The 14,834-nt window shown below is 52.7% G+C and overlaps 1 protein-coding gene across 2 annotated transcripts in view; it reads left to right on the top strand.

The window, feature by feature from the left end:
- Positions 1 to 14,834, top strand: part of PRKCB (protein kinase C beta) — a 98,228-nt gene that overhangs the window by 67,827 nt on the left and 15,567 nt on the right. For both annotated transcript variants that reach the window (XM_027736147.2, XM_027736145.2), the window contains exons 9-15: positions 85 to 231; positions 5,639 to 5,812; positions 9,281 to 9,372; positions 9,874 to 9,936; positions 11,406 to 11,544; positions 13,256 to 13,336; positions 13,604 to 13,711. In XM_027736147.2, the coding sequence (XP_027591948.1) occupies positions 85 to 231; positions 5,639 to 5,812; positions 9,281 to 9,372; positions 9,874 to 9,936; positions 11,406 to 11,544; positions 13,256 to 13,336; positions 13,604 to 13,711 (804 nt within the window). The remainder of the gene's footprint in view (positions 1 to 84; positions 232 to 5,638; positions 5,813 to 9,280; positions 9,373 to 9,873; positions 9,937 to 11,405; positions 11,545 to 13,255; positions 13,337 to 13,603; positions 13,712 to 14,834) is intronic.

Below are 14,834 nucleotides of genomic sequence, written 5' to 3'. Positions count from 1 at the left end.
TGCACTGGGGTTTATAACACCCTTTCTCCCTGCTGATTTCAGAAATGTTTTTTCTTTTCTCCCTGTCCCGTGTCACCCTTGCAGAGAGCCAAGATCGGAACTGGGTCCAAGGCTGCGGATGAGAAGACAAGAAATGCCATTTCCAAATTTGACAACAACGGGAGCAGAGATCGGATGAAGCTTTCGGACTTCAACTTCCTGATGGTGCTGGGAAAAGGAAGCTTTGGGAAGGTGAGGCACCAAATTCTCCTTGACACTGTCTATATTTAAGATAAGTTTCGTGTGGCTGCTCCAGTGTGACCTGTCCTCGCTCTGAGTGGGAGCACTGGTGTCACGGTGCTGGGAGCCCAGCTTGGCTCCCTCTGGACTGTGACCTCTGGGTCACAGCGGGAAACACCTGAGAAGTCTGATGAGACCATCACAAAAACCATCTGGCCCCTTTTGGGAAGTGGGGGGCTGAGCTGTGTCTTTAAAGCTCTTTTTTATTTGGTCTTTATTTTTTTCCTAATAGTTACAAATACGTGGGATATATAAGCAGTAACAGAACTTCATTCTTGTGATAATTATGTGACTCAGAGCCTTCATTCTTCTTGGGGTCTTTCCAACTCTCTCATGATTTCCATTTGGGATCCCAGTGCTCCAGGGGCTGCTGGGGCTCCACGGGAGGTGGATGGTTCTCACTGGACACTGGCCTGGTGTCTGCTGGTGTGATGACTGGCCCAGCACCACTGTCATTAGTGAATTCCCCCTTAATTGCAGGAAATATTGTTCTGCCAACAGACTCATTCCTTGGGCAGGTAGTGAAGATGAGGAGGGTGTGCAGGGGAGTGATGTTCCCCCATCACCTGAGCACAGGGGTGCAGCAGGGACACCCCTTCCCTCCCTCAGCCTTCTCCTGATGGCCGTGGAGCCTGGGGAGGTCCCAGCCTCTGTTTGGGTGTTTGCTCCCTCTCTGGAGATGGAGAGCTCAGAGATCCATGGAAACACCTTTGACAGGTGGAAAACAGGGAGATCCTGATGGTCCCCAGCACTCAGAGCATCAGCCTGGGGTTCCTGCCCAGAACTCACCATTGGACCCCTTTGCTGTGGGTTGGTATCCTGGGGAGCAGGAAAGCCTCGTGCCCTTGCTGCTCACACAGAGATATATCCATGTCCCCTTTCCCTCCCTCCCAACACCTCATCCCTTTCAAACTCAGTGCTGGCATCTGGAGACTGTGGCTGTGCATCGTGTAGCCCCCCCGCCTTCTTTCCTTAAATTTGAGAAACATTAGCAAACTCTTCAGTTGGCTCCGTGGCTTATATAAGGGAATGTGTGACAGAAACTGTTCCCTGGAACAGCATGTTATAAATATGCTAATTAGCGCTAATTAAAACGGCACCATTGGTTTCTGCGGGCAGAGGCAGCCTCCTGCTCACGTGTGCCTGCACTTCCCCACGGCATCCCCCTGCTCGGGGGCACGGGCTGGCACAGCACAGGGGTCTGTGCCTGCTCCTGGTCAGGGACAGTGAGGGCGTGTGCCCGGAGCCAGGCAGGGGGCACAGAGGGGAGGGAGCCCAGGGGCTCAGCCCCCTGCAGCCCTTGGCGTGCCCAGCAGCCCACTCTGTGCTCGTGGCATCACCGTCCTTCTCCAGGGCTGGCACCGTGGCCTTCCCTCCTAGGGCTGGCACTGCCTGCTCCTGGGCTGGCTGCCTGCTGCCAGCCTCCCTCCTCCCAGTCCCTGCTGGCTGTGAGAGCTCTTGGACTATAACCACACTATTTTAGTGAGTCTCTGTCTCTCTCTGTTAACTCTTTGGCATCAGGATCTCAGATTTACTGCTTGGTATTTTTCTCTCTCCACACTCTGGCAGTCCAGGTCAGGAGTACCAATATGTTGGCCTCGGTGGAGTTTAACAAACTTGCTTTCTCTATGTTCAGAATATCTCCAGTTTTTATGCTGAAGCATTCCCAAACAATACTCTATATTACAGGAATAAATCAAGTTAAATATCAGCTTTTTTCTGCACCAAAAAAAAAAATTAAAAAAGAATGCAATCTGCTTCCCAGCGAGTGTGCTGGCAGATGGAGGTCCCCCGAGCCAGGCAGCAGAGTTTAGGGGGTGGAAAATGGATCTGGTTTGGAAAATAGGGGCTTGGGTGTGCAGAATCCTGGGTTGGTGCATTCAGCCCCAGGACACAGGGTGGCCCTGTTTGCTCCTGGTGCTCTGGGATCTCCCTGGGCTCCCCTGGTCGTGAGTCCCACCAAGCCCCCGGGACTGTGGCTGGTGGCAGCACTCCATGGACTGGCATGGGCAGGGAGACCTTCCCAGGGAGGGAGGCAGCACTTGGCACAGCCCACCCTGGGTTTGCTTTGCTGTAATATAAATAGAGGAAAAGGAAATTACGTGGCTTGCTCATATTTTTGCAGCTAATCAATCTGTTGTGCTCTCTAGCTGTCAGGCTTTTGGGGGGTTTTGTGGTGTTTTGCTGAGCAGGGTGGAGCCTTTGGCCACTGCAGTTCTGGATTCCAGTCCAATGGAACACAGTTTTCATGTGCTGTGATAATCAACCACAATCTGTGCATGGCTCTGGTCAGGGCATCACCGACTGTGCTGGGGCATTTGCCTGTTTGCATCTCTTGGTATTTAAATACCTCCAGACATCAGGACACCAGAAAGACGTCAGGAAGAATTTCTTTATGGAAAGGGTGGTCAGGCATTGGAAGGGGCTGCCCAGGGAGGTGGTGGAGTCCCCATCCCTGGAGGTGTCCAAGGTACAACTGGACGTGGCACTCGGTGCTCTGGGCTGGGAGACAAGGTGGGGATCAGTCATAAGTTGGACTCTATGATCTTGGAGGTCTTTTCCAACCTCAATGATTCTGTGATTCTTTAACACAGGAGAGGGGAACACAGCCCAGACGTGACTGAGGGCTAGGGCAGCAGGTGGTTTCCACCATCCCTGCACTCCTGGGCTCACACTTCGCATCCGGGGTCCCCCGTGTGTCACCCGCTGGTTCTCAGCAGCTTGGAGGGTCCTTTTGCCTTTCACATCCCAGCAAAGCAGGGCTGGCTCAGCTGTGCTGGGGGTTGCCGTGTCATTGGGAAGCTGCTGCATGAACCGTTCACAGCCCATGTGTGCCCTGGAGCAGTTTTTTGCATTTGTGGTGGTACCCCAGCCAAGCTCTGCCTCGCTGCACAGGGGGGTGGGAGCCACGTCCCCAGCAAGGTCCCTTCAGGGCAGCAGCAGATGCCAGGCTCAGAGGCTCCCTGGTTTAGTTAACTTTCCCCTGAAAGGGTTATGGATAGCAGGGCAGGTCTGTATATAACTAATATTGTATATAATGCCCTTACTCCCAGGTAACAGGTTTAATTTTCCCACAAACTCTATTCTTGGAACAGTTGCTTCTTTTCCACCAATTTTGAACAGCAAAGCCTGTCTGCTTTTATCACTTAGAAATCAGCCCTGTTTTTAGCACCTGTGTACAGCACCTTGTAAAGCTCAACTTGTGTAAAAATGGTGATAAATGGAGGCAATGAACCAAAACAGTTCAGTTTGGGCAGAATCAGAAGGGAGGGCAGAGGTGCAGACTCCACGTGAGGCAGCTGTGTCTGCTGCCCTGGCAGAGAAACATGTAATGGTTTGGGTTGAAAGGGACCTTAAAGCTCATCCCATCCCACCCCCTGCTATGGGCAGGGTCACTTTTTACTAGCCCAGGTTGCTCCAAGCCCGGTCCAGCCTGGCCTTGGACACTTCCAGGGATGGGGCAGCCACAGCTTCTCTGGGCAACCTGTGCCAGGGCCTCACCACCCTCCCAGGGAGGAATTTCTTGCCAATATCCCGTCTAACCCTCCTCTCTGTCAGTGTGAAGCCATTCCCCCTTGTCCCGTCGTTACTGTTCCGTGGCTGCAGGCAGGGTGTCCGTCTGTCCGTGCCTGTGTGTGGTGCAAAGGGCTGTTGCAAACATCTCAGGGAACCGGTAGCAGGAAAAGGCGAAGCCCAGAGCTGGTCCCAGTGCCTGTGCCTTGCTGGGTTCCATCCCAGCAGCACAACGAGCTGCTCTGGGCTCTCAGTGTTTCTCGAGCACCAGTGAGTGAATCAGTGCTCTGCCGAGGTCCCTGAGCCGCCAGCCCACGGCCCAGCCCTGTGAGAGATGAATCGGTGCGTGGCTGCTGCAGTCCCACCCCGCTGATGGAGAGGGAAATGTCAGCACCTGCTCCAGAGCACTTGGCTCTGAGGAGCTCCAGCGCCATTCCCAGCTAATCCTGACAGGCAGCGTGTCCAGGACAGCCGAGCTCCCCAGAGCCAGTGCCGGGAACAAGCCAGAGCCGCGTGCGCTCGGAAGGGGCCGTTCCCTCTCCCACTGGTACTTTCACTCAAACAAGTGGGTGGGCAATGAAGATCTCAATCCTTGGGCTGTGTCCCTGCCTTGTCATCCCTGGTCCTTGGGCTGTGTCATAGAACAGAATCACAGAATCACTGAGGTTGGAAAAGCCTTCTAAGATTGTCGAGTCCAACCTTTCCCATAGCACTGCCAAGGCCACCACTAACTCATGTCCCCAGGTGCCACATGCACACATCTGTTAAATCCCTCCAGGGATGGGGACTCCACCCCTGCCCTGGGCAGCTGTGCCAGGGCTGGAACACAAGAGGGTTAATCCGGCTGTCCTTAGAGTCTCAAAAGTCATCCCGAGACCCGCTCGTGTGTCTTCTGCCAGTCTGCCCCAGCCTGAAGTGCATTTCAGTTCCACCCTATTGATGTTGACTTCACATAATTTATTTCCAAAACCCCCGAGCTGCTGTTCCCGATGTGACTGGAGGATTTCTGCCGACTCCTTCAAATGAAAAGCAATTCATTTCCAGCCAGCACTCCAATCTAATGTGATGAGAGAGTGCAAGAGGGAAAATGGGAGGCAAAGTGTGGTTTCAGAGTCGGTTTGTGTTGCTGGCAGCACAAGGAGCAGCTTAGGCTGATGGAGCGTGGTGGGTTGGGATGGGGACCCTCGCTGGGCTGATGGGATTAACCCGGGGGATTTGCACCATCAGAAGCAGTGAATCCCATTTACTGCAATAAATAAACCTGTAAATGGGTGAGACTGGCTTGAAATGAGAGGTTGGATGGATTCTTCTGGCTGGGAGAGGCTTTGGCTGGGGGATGGACCCGCTCACAGTGGGGTTTGGTCACTGTTGGGGGGCAGGGTGAAACAGAGAAAATTGTGTGGTTTTTTCCTTACTATTCACTATAGACTGACTCTTTTCCACTTTAAATTTTTACCACTTTGTAATTTGATGGATTCTGTGTCCAGACTCTTGACAGCCTCCCCTGTTGCTGGTGACACTCTGAGGGTGCTGCCCTGGGCCCTGACTCAGGGCTGGGGGTGCTGGAGGGTGAGCTGGGCTCAGACATCAGCAAACCCTTGGGATGGGCTCCTCCAGGCAATGAGGTGGTGAGGGAGTAGACTTGTTACTCATTAGACTTGGTGTCCCTAAATGCTTTTGGCAATACCCCTGATAGCTTTCTGCATCATTTGGCACCTGAAGCTCTTCTCAGGGTTGTAACAGGAGCCGCAGGATAATAAGCAAGCCATTAGTTTAACTATTTAAGGTCAAGGCATTTAAAATCCACATTTCCCTTGATCCTGCACTTATCCTCCACCCTGAGTAGGTGATGCTGGCGGAGAGGAAGGGCACAGACGAGCTCTATGCTGTGAAGATCCTGAAGAAGGACGTTGTTATCCAGGATGATGATGTGGAGTGCACGATGGTGGAAAAACGTGTCCTGGCTCTCTCTGGGAAGCCTCCATTCCTGACCCAGCTCCACTCCTGCTTCCAGACCATGGTAAGTGCTGGTGCCACAGCTTGTCCCTGGGCAAGGGGCAGGAGGGACTGTGGACCCTGAGCCCTGGGAGCCTGACCCTTGGCAAATGGATAGGCCAGATTGGATGGGGCTTGGAGCAACCTGGGCTAGTGGAAGGTGTCCCTGCCAATGGCACAGGTAGAACTGGATGATTTTTAAGGTCCCTTCCAACCCAGACCATTCCGGGATTCCCTGATTCTCTGTACATCACTGCTCTTGCCAAAGAAGCCCTGTATTCTCTGCCTTGGCAACCTCACAGCTTGTCCACCTCTCTGGCAAAAGTGTCTCCATGACAAAATGTGGGGGTGTGAAACGAGAGTGTAATGTCCAATAGCTGCACTCCCCTGAGATGTTTTCATCAGGGAGCTGTTCATGGTGTTAGTAGTGATTTCCCAGCCCCTCAGGCACCCCCAGCCCGCAATGTCCCTTATGATTCAATTGCCAAGTGCTGCAGTTTTTCCTAGAACTCATCCCTGTGATAAAATCCCTGAATAAAGGGAGAAACCTAATCCAAACCACAGGAAATCCAGTTTGAAATGGGCATGTGATTGGGTTTGTACGAGTCAGGAGTGGAGAAGGGGACAGGGGACCTCTAACACAATCCCTGCCCAGCCCTCAAACAACCTGTGAATGAGAATGTCCAGGCCTGTGTCAGTGGGAGCCGGGAGAGGGAATCAGCAGAGTCCTTTAGAACGATGACAATGCTTTCCAGGAGGATTACATTTTAATATTATTCCAGAAATTTCATTTACCAAACACATTGAGTGTTTAAAGCCTGCGGCCTGGCTTTGCAGCACAGTAATCAGAAATGTGGCAGGAGCAGCTATTTCACACAGCATCTCACTGGCATCTGAAGTGAGTCAGCGCGGGATTATTCCTGGCAGACCTATAGTAGCTTAATAGTAATCGTATTTGTAATGTAATCAAAATGTATAGCAGGGTGTATTATCAAACGCTGGCACAAAGCACTTTGATTTCTGGGAGCACAGTCCAGAGCACAATTCTCAGCCGAGGCTGTTGGCTCAGCGGCTTCGGGAGAGACACGAGCCCTAAATCTGTGTTAAAGAAAGAGCGAAGATGAGCAGTGAGAGAGAGCTCCTGCCTGGGGCTGAAGGGCAAGAGATGCCTGTGATGGCATGTCCTGGAGTGCTCTGCCTTCAAAGATCCCAGTGAGATCCTGGGCTCCAGGGAAAGGTGTGAGCCAGGGGTCCCTGGGTGTCCCCAGGTGAGCTGTGCCTTCACTGGTGACCTTGGTTCCCTCTGGGGCACAGCACAAAGGGAACAGCACAAAGCAGCTGCAGCAACTTTGAGATGGTAAATCACAGGAGCACAGAATCCTGGAATGGTTTAGGTTGGAAGGGACCTCAAAAATCACTCAGTTCCGCCCCCTGCCATGGGCAGGGACCCTCTCCAACCTGGCCTTGGACACTTTCAGGGATGGGGCAGCCACAGCTTCTCTGGGTGACCTGTGCCAGGGCCTCCCCACCCTCACAGGGACGGATTTCTCCCTAGTGTCTAATAAGGGGGTGGATGTGGAGGGTGGGTGCTGTCCTGGCGCTGCCACTCGTTTCCAGTGTGGGGTCGGGCAGGGGATGGACTAAACGGTTAATCAGGTTAATAAGCGGTTAATTAGGAGAAGGGCACTGGAAGGAGCCTGGGAGCTGCACCTTGTCTGCCCAGCGAAGGGGGGTGTCACCGGCTCCATGCCAGGCTCTGCAGTGGGATTTACATCTCCGAACTGTGCTGTTGCTCAGTGAGTTTGGATGCTCCAGACTTGGACAGACGCCGTCCTTTCTGCCTCCGACAGGAGCCAGGACAGCGTTCTGTGCCCATCCATCCCTCCCTCCCAGCCCGTGGGCTGCCCAGCCATCTGCCTGCTTTACTCATGGCATTTTTCTCTGAAGCACCAGCGTTCCCTTCCCCACCCAAATGAGGAAAGCTCAGCTCCTGCTTTTAGAGCTCAGCTGGCTGTTTCAAGAGACCGTCTTTTTAATATTCTTCCTTCTTGAAGCCGATCGATATATTTAGGAAGCAGCTGCAGCCGAGCACAGCGTTGCTCTGCTCTCCCGTGGCTGTCACAGCCTGGCTGCCGTGGCTCTGCCTGCTCAAGGTGACATTGCCTGCATGTGCCTCCCCCGCGGGCTGGCAGGGCAGTCCTTTACAGAGTGGGGGGCTCCAAAATCCCCAAACTGAATTTGCCCTTCTATCCCATCAGTGTCACGTGTTTTACACAGCCCAATTGCCCCTTTGGTGCTCTATTTAATTCTCTTTGGTGCTGCCCCCCTGTCCGGGTGGGCTGTGCCAGGAGGCAGGAGCCAATGACTCCAGTTCCTCCGGCTGGGCATCGCCAGGCTGGGCTGTGCCCTGTGGAGTGCTGGAGCTGATGACCCCAGTTCCTTCATAACCCTTCTTATGGCAGTGCTCCATCTGCATCTCTTTGGATCTCCTTGTCCTTCCTGTCTGAAAAGCAGGGCAAAGCTTATTTAGGGAGGAAATGAGGAAATATTATGAAGTGTTATGTAAAGCTGCCAACCTGCAGCTCTCAGTGCTCCAGCCTCTGTCCTTCCTTCCGTGAGCTGGGATGGGGCCAGCCCAGGGTGTCCTTTGGCTCCTGTGTGTCAAGGGCACATGTCACTCCGTGCCCTTGTCCAGAGTCCCTCCCCAGCTCTCTTGGAGCCCCTTTAGGCACTGGAAGGGGCTCTCAGGTCTCCCCAGAGCCCTCTCTTCTCCAGGTGAACACCCCAGCTCTGCCGGCCCGGCTCCAGAGCGGAGGGGCTCCAGCCCTCAGAGCACCTCTGAACTCCTCAGGACTCATCTAACCATGTGTGGTTAAATGAGGTGGCCCCTCAGACCAGGCTGGGAGGAGTGAGGAGAAGGGATGCAGCTCCTTCCTGCCTCCCCAGCTTGATCAAGGGCAGCTGGATCCCCTGCAGACCTGTGCAACCCTGGCACTGCTGGCCCAGGAGAGGGCTGGGAATGTCACACATCCTCCTGGTGCTTGGCTAAGTCATGGTGGGCATGGGTGGAGTTTGGTCCCCACTGGAGGTGCTCGTGTCTCCTGTGCATCCCTTAATTGAAGCCACGCAGTGCGTGGGGAAATGCCAGCGAGGAGCTGCCTGACCAACTCTCTGAAAACAGATTCTGTGAAGAAGAGCAAACGTATTCCTGGGAAGTGAAAATCCTCTGGTTTAGGGATTCCTCCACTTGCCTTCTCCAGCGGGTCTGTCTGCAGAGGTGCAGAGCTTCAGCCCCGAGTGTTGCAAAGGAATCAGCACTTCTGGGCTCTGTATGAACATGAGCCCCCTGCACCTCGTGGGGAGCACAGGGATGATGACTGTATTGCCATGGAAATACAGATTGGAGCTGCCCATCGCCTCAGTCCTTGTTTCTGGCCCCTGCAGATTCCCTGCTCTGATAATTCTGTTGTTAATTGTTTCTTTTTTCCTTTAGGATCGCTTGTATTTTGTGATGGAATATGTGAATGGTGGGGACTTGATGTACCAGATCCAGCAGGTCGGGAGGTTCAAGGAGCCCCACGCAGTGTAAGTGCAGTAGTTTGGCACCTTTGGGGTAGGTATGGGATGTATTTGTGTCATGTGGCTGGAAATAGAGCCCAAGGCATAGGCTTTGTGGTGCAATTCCTGGGCAGAAAGGGAGGGGAAACAGCAGGACTGGGAAGAAGCAGGAGAAGTCTTTGCCAAGGATGCTGGTACCTCCACCTCACCTTTGAGATACATTGCACTTGTAAATAACTGAGCTAAATAAATAAATTTATGTAAATGAAAGCACAAGGCAGGGAGGTTTTGGAGGCTTCCCCCCTCCCTGGGGGGAGAAAAGGACGCTGGGTGTTGGCTCCTCTGCTGGCATGGCCAACCTGAGTGTTAACTGGTGCCTTTTGGCTCCTGTCCCCCGTGAGCTGGACAGAGCAGGATGTGTTCCTGAAAGCCTTCAGATGCTTCATTCACTGTGATCGGATTTGAAAGGTTTTCATTTTGATTCATCTCCTTTAATTATCAGCCTTCCTTTTGAATCTCCCATTTCAGGTTCTACGCAGCAGAAATAGCCATTGGCCTCTTCTTCCTGCAGAGCAAAGGCATCATTTATCGGTAGGTGAGCAGGTTCCTCCTTCCTCCCCTGCCCTGGACCTCCGGCCAGAGGCTCTGGGCTCCCCATCTGCCACAGCCCCGGTCCAGGGCTCTCCCTGCCTGTGCCATGGGCAGGATCTGGCAGCTGCCTGTAGGTAGAATCACAGAATCATTAAGGTTGGAAAAGACCTCTGAGATCGTCGAGTCCGGCCATCAGCACGTTCCACACCCCCAAGCAGAGCTGGGAGCCTCGAGGTGCCGCTGGTTTGGAGGAGGCTCCTGCTTTATCCCAGTTTATAGGAAGGCACCTCTGGTTCTCTCTTGCCCCCGTTCCACGTGTTTCTCTCCACACAACACAAATGCTGGCTGGCAGCCTGGAGCAGCTCCCAGCCCCTCAGGGCACTTCTCTCCTACCATTAACACTGGAGGAAGCACTCACCAGGGGCTGGTTCCGAGCTCTGCAGTGTGAGTGTCACTTCTGCTTCAGCCACTGCATCTCCTTTGCCATTCCCAGTATGATTAGGGCACCCAGAGGATCTGGGTCGCTGCCACGTGCCAGACCAGGCTCAGAGGCTGCTGGTTTGGCTCTGAAACCAGTGTTCACTGCTCTTCCCTGCTCAGGAGAATTCCCAGAGCCCAGGGTGGAGCGGAGCATCCTAATGAGTGTCAGATACCATTAAGTGCCCTGCAAAGGGAGATGCTGGAGATGAAAGAAGTAGAGCAAACTTGACATGAGAGATGTTTTTTGCCATCCTCTGCTGCAGAGAGATTTCTTGGTTTGTCAGTCCCCAGTGCCCCTGCTTCCTTCCTTCCTCCGAGTCTGAATCCCAGCTCCTATCCATCTGCCTTTGGCCTGTTGGGGTTCTAAGCACTGACATGATAATTGGAAAAAGCAGCCTTAAAACCAGCAAGAGTGTAGAAATTGCACCAAAATACTGTTTGCTACAGAAGTGTCCTCGAGGCTGGAGCACCCACCTCTGAGTTGGGGCTGGGAGTTGGATCCGGGGCTCTGCAGCTGGATCCATCCCTGCAGCTCATTCTGAGGAGCAGAGCTTCTGGGAAGTTGGGTACCACAAACAGGTATTCTGTGGGTGAGGATCAGAGAGAAACACAGCTGATGTGTATTTCATGGGGAGCAGAGCACAGGTGAGGCAGGGACTTGTGCTGAATAGGGGCTTCTTCATTGCTGGGAGCTTTAAGTGCACTTTGATTTTCATAGGAGCAAAAAAACAAAATCAGTTCAACCCATCCCCTGCCAGATGAGTATTTTCCATCATACACTTCAAAGCGCTGTGCCCAGCATGGTGTTCCTGTGAGTTAAAAGTAAAATAAACACTCCATCCTGACAGATCTCTGGCTTATTGTTACTCATGTCCCCTGCAAAGAGTCTGGGGTGTGAGACAAAGCTGGAGGTCAGCAGTCCAGCAGAGCTCCAGGAGTCGGGAGACTCGTGTTGTCCGTTGTGTCACGGGTTTGCTCTCACTCTGCAGAGACCTGAAGCTGGACAACGTGATGCTGGATAGCGAGGGGCACATAAAGATCGCAGACTTCGGCATGTGCAAGGAGAACATCTGGGATGGGGTGACCACCAAGACCTTCTGTGGCACTCCGGACTACATCGCGCCCGAGGTGAGCTGGGCAGGGCGGCCGCTGCTCCGGGCACGTCCCGGCAGCCTCCCTGGTGCTCCTCCCCACGGGACAACCTTGCTTTGGGCAGAAACAGGGACATTAAGGGGTTCACTATCAGCCTGGGAAGTTCGTCCCCTCAGCACTGTCCATCTCCCGCTGACCTTAAGGAAGCAGGGATGCTGGATCTGTGTCTTTGTTGGACTGTTCCCTGCTTCCCCTCAAAGTGCAGCAAATCCTCATGCTGCTCTCCCTGCAGTGTGTTTTCCCTCTCTTGGTTTTTTCCCATGTCCTGCTGGCAGCTCCACGCCTGTCTGACCCTTGGCACACTCAGAGCACCATGGGCTACTCCCTTGCTCCTGGAAAAGACGAGCTCAGGAGCTCAGCTTTGCCCCTCATTGTGTGTGACACCTCCAGCACAACATGACCAGTGGGAAACAGGGAATTACCAGTGGATAATATTTCCCTGTGAAGTGGCAATCCTTAGATCTATCCAGCTCACTGTTCACAGTGAGAGGCCGTGTATCTGCTGGGGAGACACTCCCTATCCATGGCTCTAGATCACCCCAAAATGACTTAGCATTTGGTTATTACTGATGGGATGGAGTCACACATGACAATTCCATGAGGTGCTGCATGGGCACAATTGTGAAATTCAGGGGCATAATTATTCCCAGCGTCTGTTTCCTTCACATAAAAACATCCCTCTAAAATCTTGTCACTGCTGAATTTGAAATAATGAGATTAATATTTATACATGTAAATATTTTAGAGAAAGAGATTCTCTTTGTTAGGACATCGATGCACTCATGTGCTAAACAATGTTGTGTTTGCTGCAGCCAGTGAGGTTTCCAATTACTGGATCAAATATGTGTTCCATCCCCTCATCCCACCAGGATTAATACTGGGGGTGTTGGTGCAGAGCTGGTTGCTGTGGGTGATTAATGCTCCTTCAAACGGGACAGATGACCAGTTCTCTCAGTATTTGCCTGAGCGTTTTCACTTTAACTCTTATTTTCTTCTCCTTGCTCTAATTCTTTTTTTTCCAAAAGAAGAACAGAAAATAGGAAATTAGGATGCAGATCACTGTGGCACCCAGGAATGGCATTAAAGCCTGCTGGCAGTGGGTCTCAGAGGAGTGATCTCACACCTCCTCTTTGGGAATAGCAATAAGGTTGTGGCACGGTGGCCACGCTCCAGCCCAGGCCCTTCTGCTGCTCCCTGCCTCCTCCTTTAGGGAGCTGCAATGTGCTCAGGCCAACGTGGCTTCGGGGTAAAACAGTCCTGTGATTTGCTTGACCCATTTTTAGGACTTTTCCTATTCCAAGCCAGAGCTCTGCATGCCAAGGTGGCAGGTCCTGCGTGCGAACAGCCCTGCGTGTGATCCCCGCTGAACAAAGCTGTTCCTCACCTGCTGGGCTTTGACCTTCCCCAACGGGCAGGTGGGGACTTCACAGGACAGAGGATTTCTTCTAAGTGCTCTTTCCTTTCAAAGGCCCTTATGATGTGAACAGTTCACACCTGACTTTCCCAGAGTGCTGGTAAAGAGCAGGTGGGAGGAACTCCGAGTGTGCTCGGTCAAGGGATTTCAGTGCTGAAACGTGTCCCAGTGAATAACCTTGGCCTTGTGACCTGGGCTGCAGCTTGGAGTCACTTTGCCTTGTGCCACCAGGTCAGACCTGGGAGTGTAATCCTGCTGTTCTCTTGTTTGCAGATAATTGCTTACCAGCCCTATGGGAAGTCTGTGGATTGGTGGGCGTTTGGAGTCCTGCTCTATGAGATGTTGGCTGGCCAGGTAATTGAGTTTTAATTGATTCCTCTGGGCTGTGTTACATTCCATTCTGAGCATACACTGATGTGGAATTTGCCATGCTGCTGTCACACAGCTGGGGCATTTTCTTAGGAGCTTGGGGTGACTCTGGGTGCAGCCCCAGGGACTGTGATGATGATTCACATCCCTGCATGGCACAGCCAGGGCTGGGTCCATGGCCAAGGACCACAGCAGCACATGGAAGCTTAGGAACCCAGAAATGCCTCTGAACCTGTGTCTGCTTTGCTCTAGGCCCCCTTTGAGGGAGAAGATGAAGACGAGCTCTTCCAGTCCATCATGGAGCACAACGTCGCCTACCCCAAGTCCATGTCCAAGGAGGCAGTGGCCATCTGCAAAGGGGTAAGGGCTGGGCTGGGTCCTCTGCTGGTTTGGGGGGGGGAGTGGGCAGTGGGAGCAGTGAGATCCTGCACACCTGGGGGTCCCAGCTCAGCCCCTGCTCCCCAGCGCGAGGGGATCTGACACTCGGATGGGTTCTCCACTCCTAAAACTACAACCTGTGTCATTTGTGTGTGTGTGTGTACTAAAACCAGGTAAAAATAATACCCACATCCTCTCTGTGCTGTTACACTGAGCAGAGATACAGCTGGGGCTCAGGGGCTGCTCTGAGGGCTCAGGTGAAGTTCAGGGGGGAATTGGGGTGTTGGCTGCGAGGTGGGAAGGGAGGGCATCCCCAGAGACTCTGTGCCCCATCAGGTGAGGACAGGGCAGCTCTATAAATCTTTGCCTGAAATGAAAAATGATGCTCAGGGAAAGTGAACGTGATCCCAAAATAGTTTTTCTAAGATCAGACACTTTCATCCTTCTGTTTAGCTCTGATGTCACCCTTCAAGATGACCTGAACCTCAGTGCTGGTGGTATCTCTGTGGTGTCAGGGCAGTATTTTCGTTATCCTGTCTCTTAATCTGCAGTGAAGCTCTGCCTTACCCAGCATCCCGACCTCTCCATGGACTGGGCCTAGTCATGCCTTAAATGCAGCCTGAGTTAATTTGGGATGTGATGGATAAAGGCTGGCGAGGTCCCGATGTTGTTCTGTTGTGCTTGGGACTGAGCCTCATCTCACCCCCAAGTGCCACACACTGCTATAAATATGTGTTTGTGTAGGAATTTAAGAAATGTTTGCTTATAATAGTTAATATTGAAAATATCTGAATGTTCTCTCTCTCAAAATAGTGTTTCTATCTACAAATGACACATCCTGCGCTTCACGCTCCCACTGCGGCATTTCAAAGCCTCTTCCTGGCGTTGCCAGGATTCTGAGCTGGTGTTAAAGAGGAATATTTGCTTGTCCCGTGGGGAAAAGCAGGTGTTCCCACCTGGAATGGGGCACAGGGAGGGATGCTACCCCACCACCATCAGCAGAATGTAGGAAAATCAAATCCTTAATTTAGAAACCACAGAGGTGGTCAGAGGGGGATTCCCACCGACTCTGTCACCATCTCTCATTCTCTTACTGTGATGTTGG

The sequence above is a fragment of the Pipra filicauda genome, unplaced genomic scaffold (assembly GCF_003945595.2).
Source record: "Pipra filicauda isolate LSUMZ 115617 unplaced genomic scaffold, ASM394559v2 scaffold266_size1643727_pilon, whole genome shotgun sequence".
Classification (NCBI taxonomy): domain Eukaryota; kingdom Metazoa; phylum Chordata; class Aves; order Passeriformes; family Pipridae; genus Pipra; species Pipra filicauda.
Note: the sequence above shows the minus strand (reverse complement) of the source record. Positions and strands in the feature narration are given on the sequence as shown.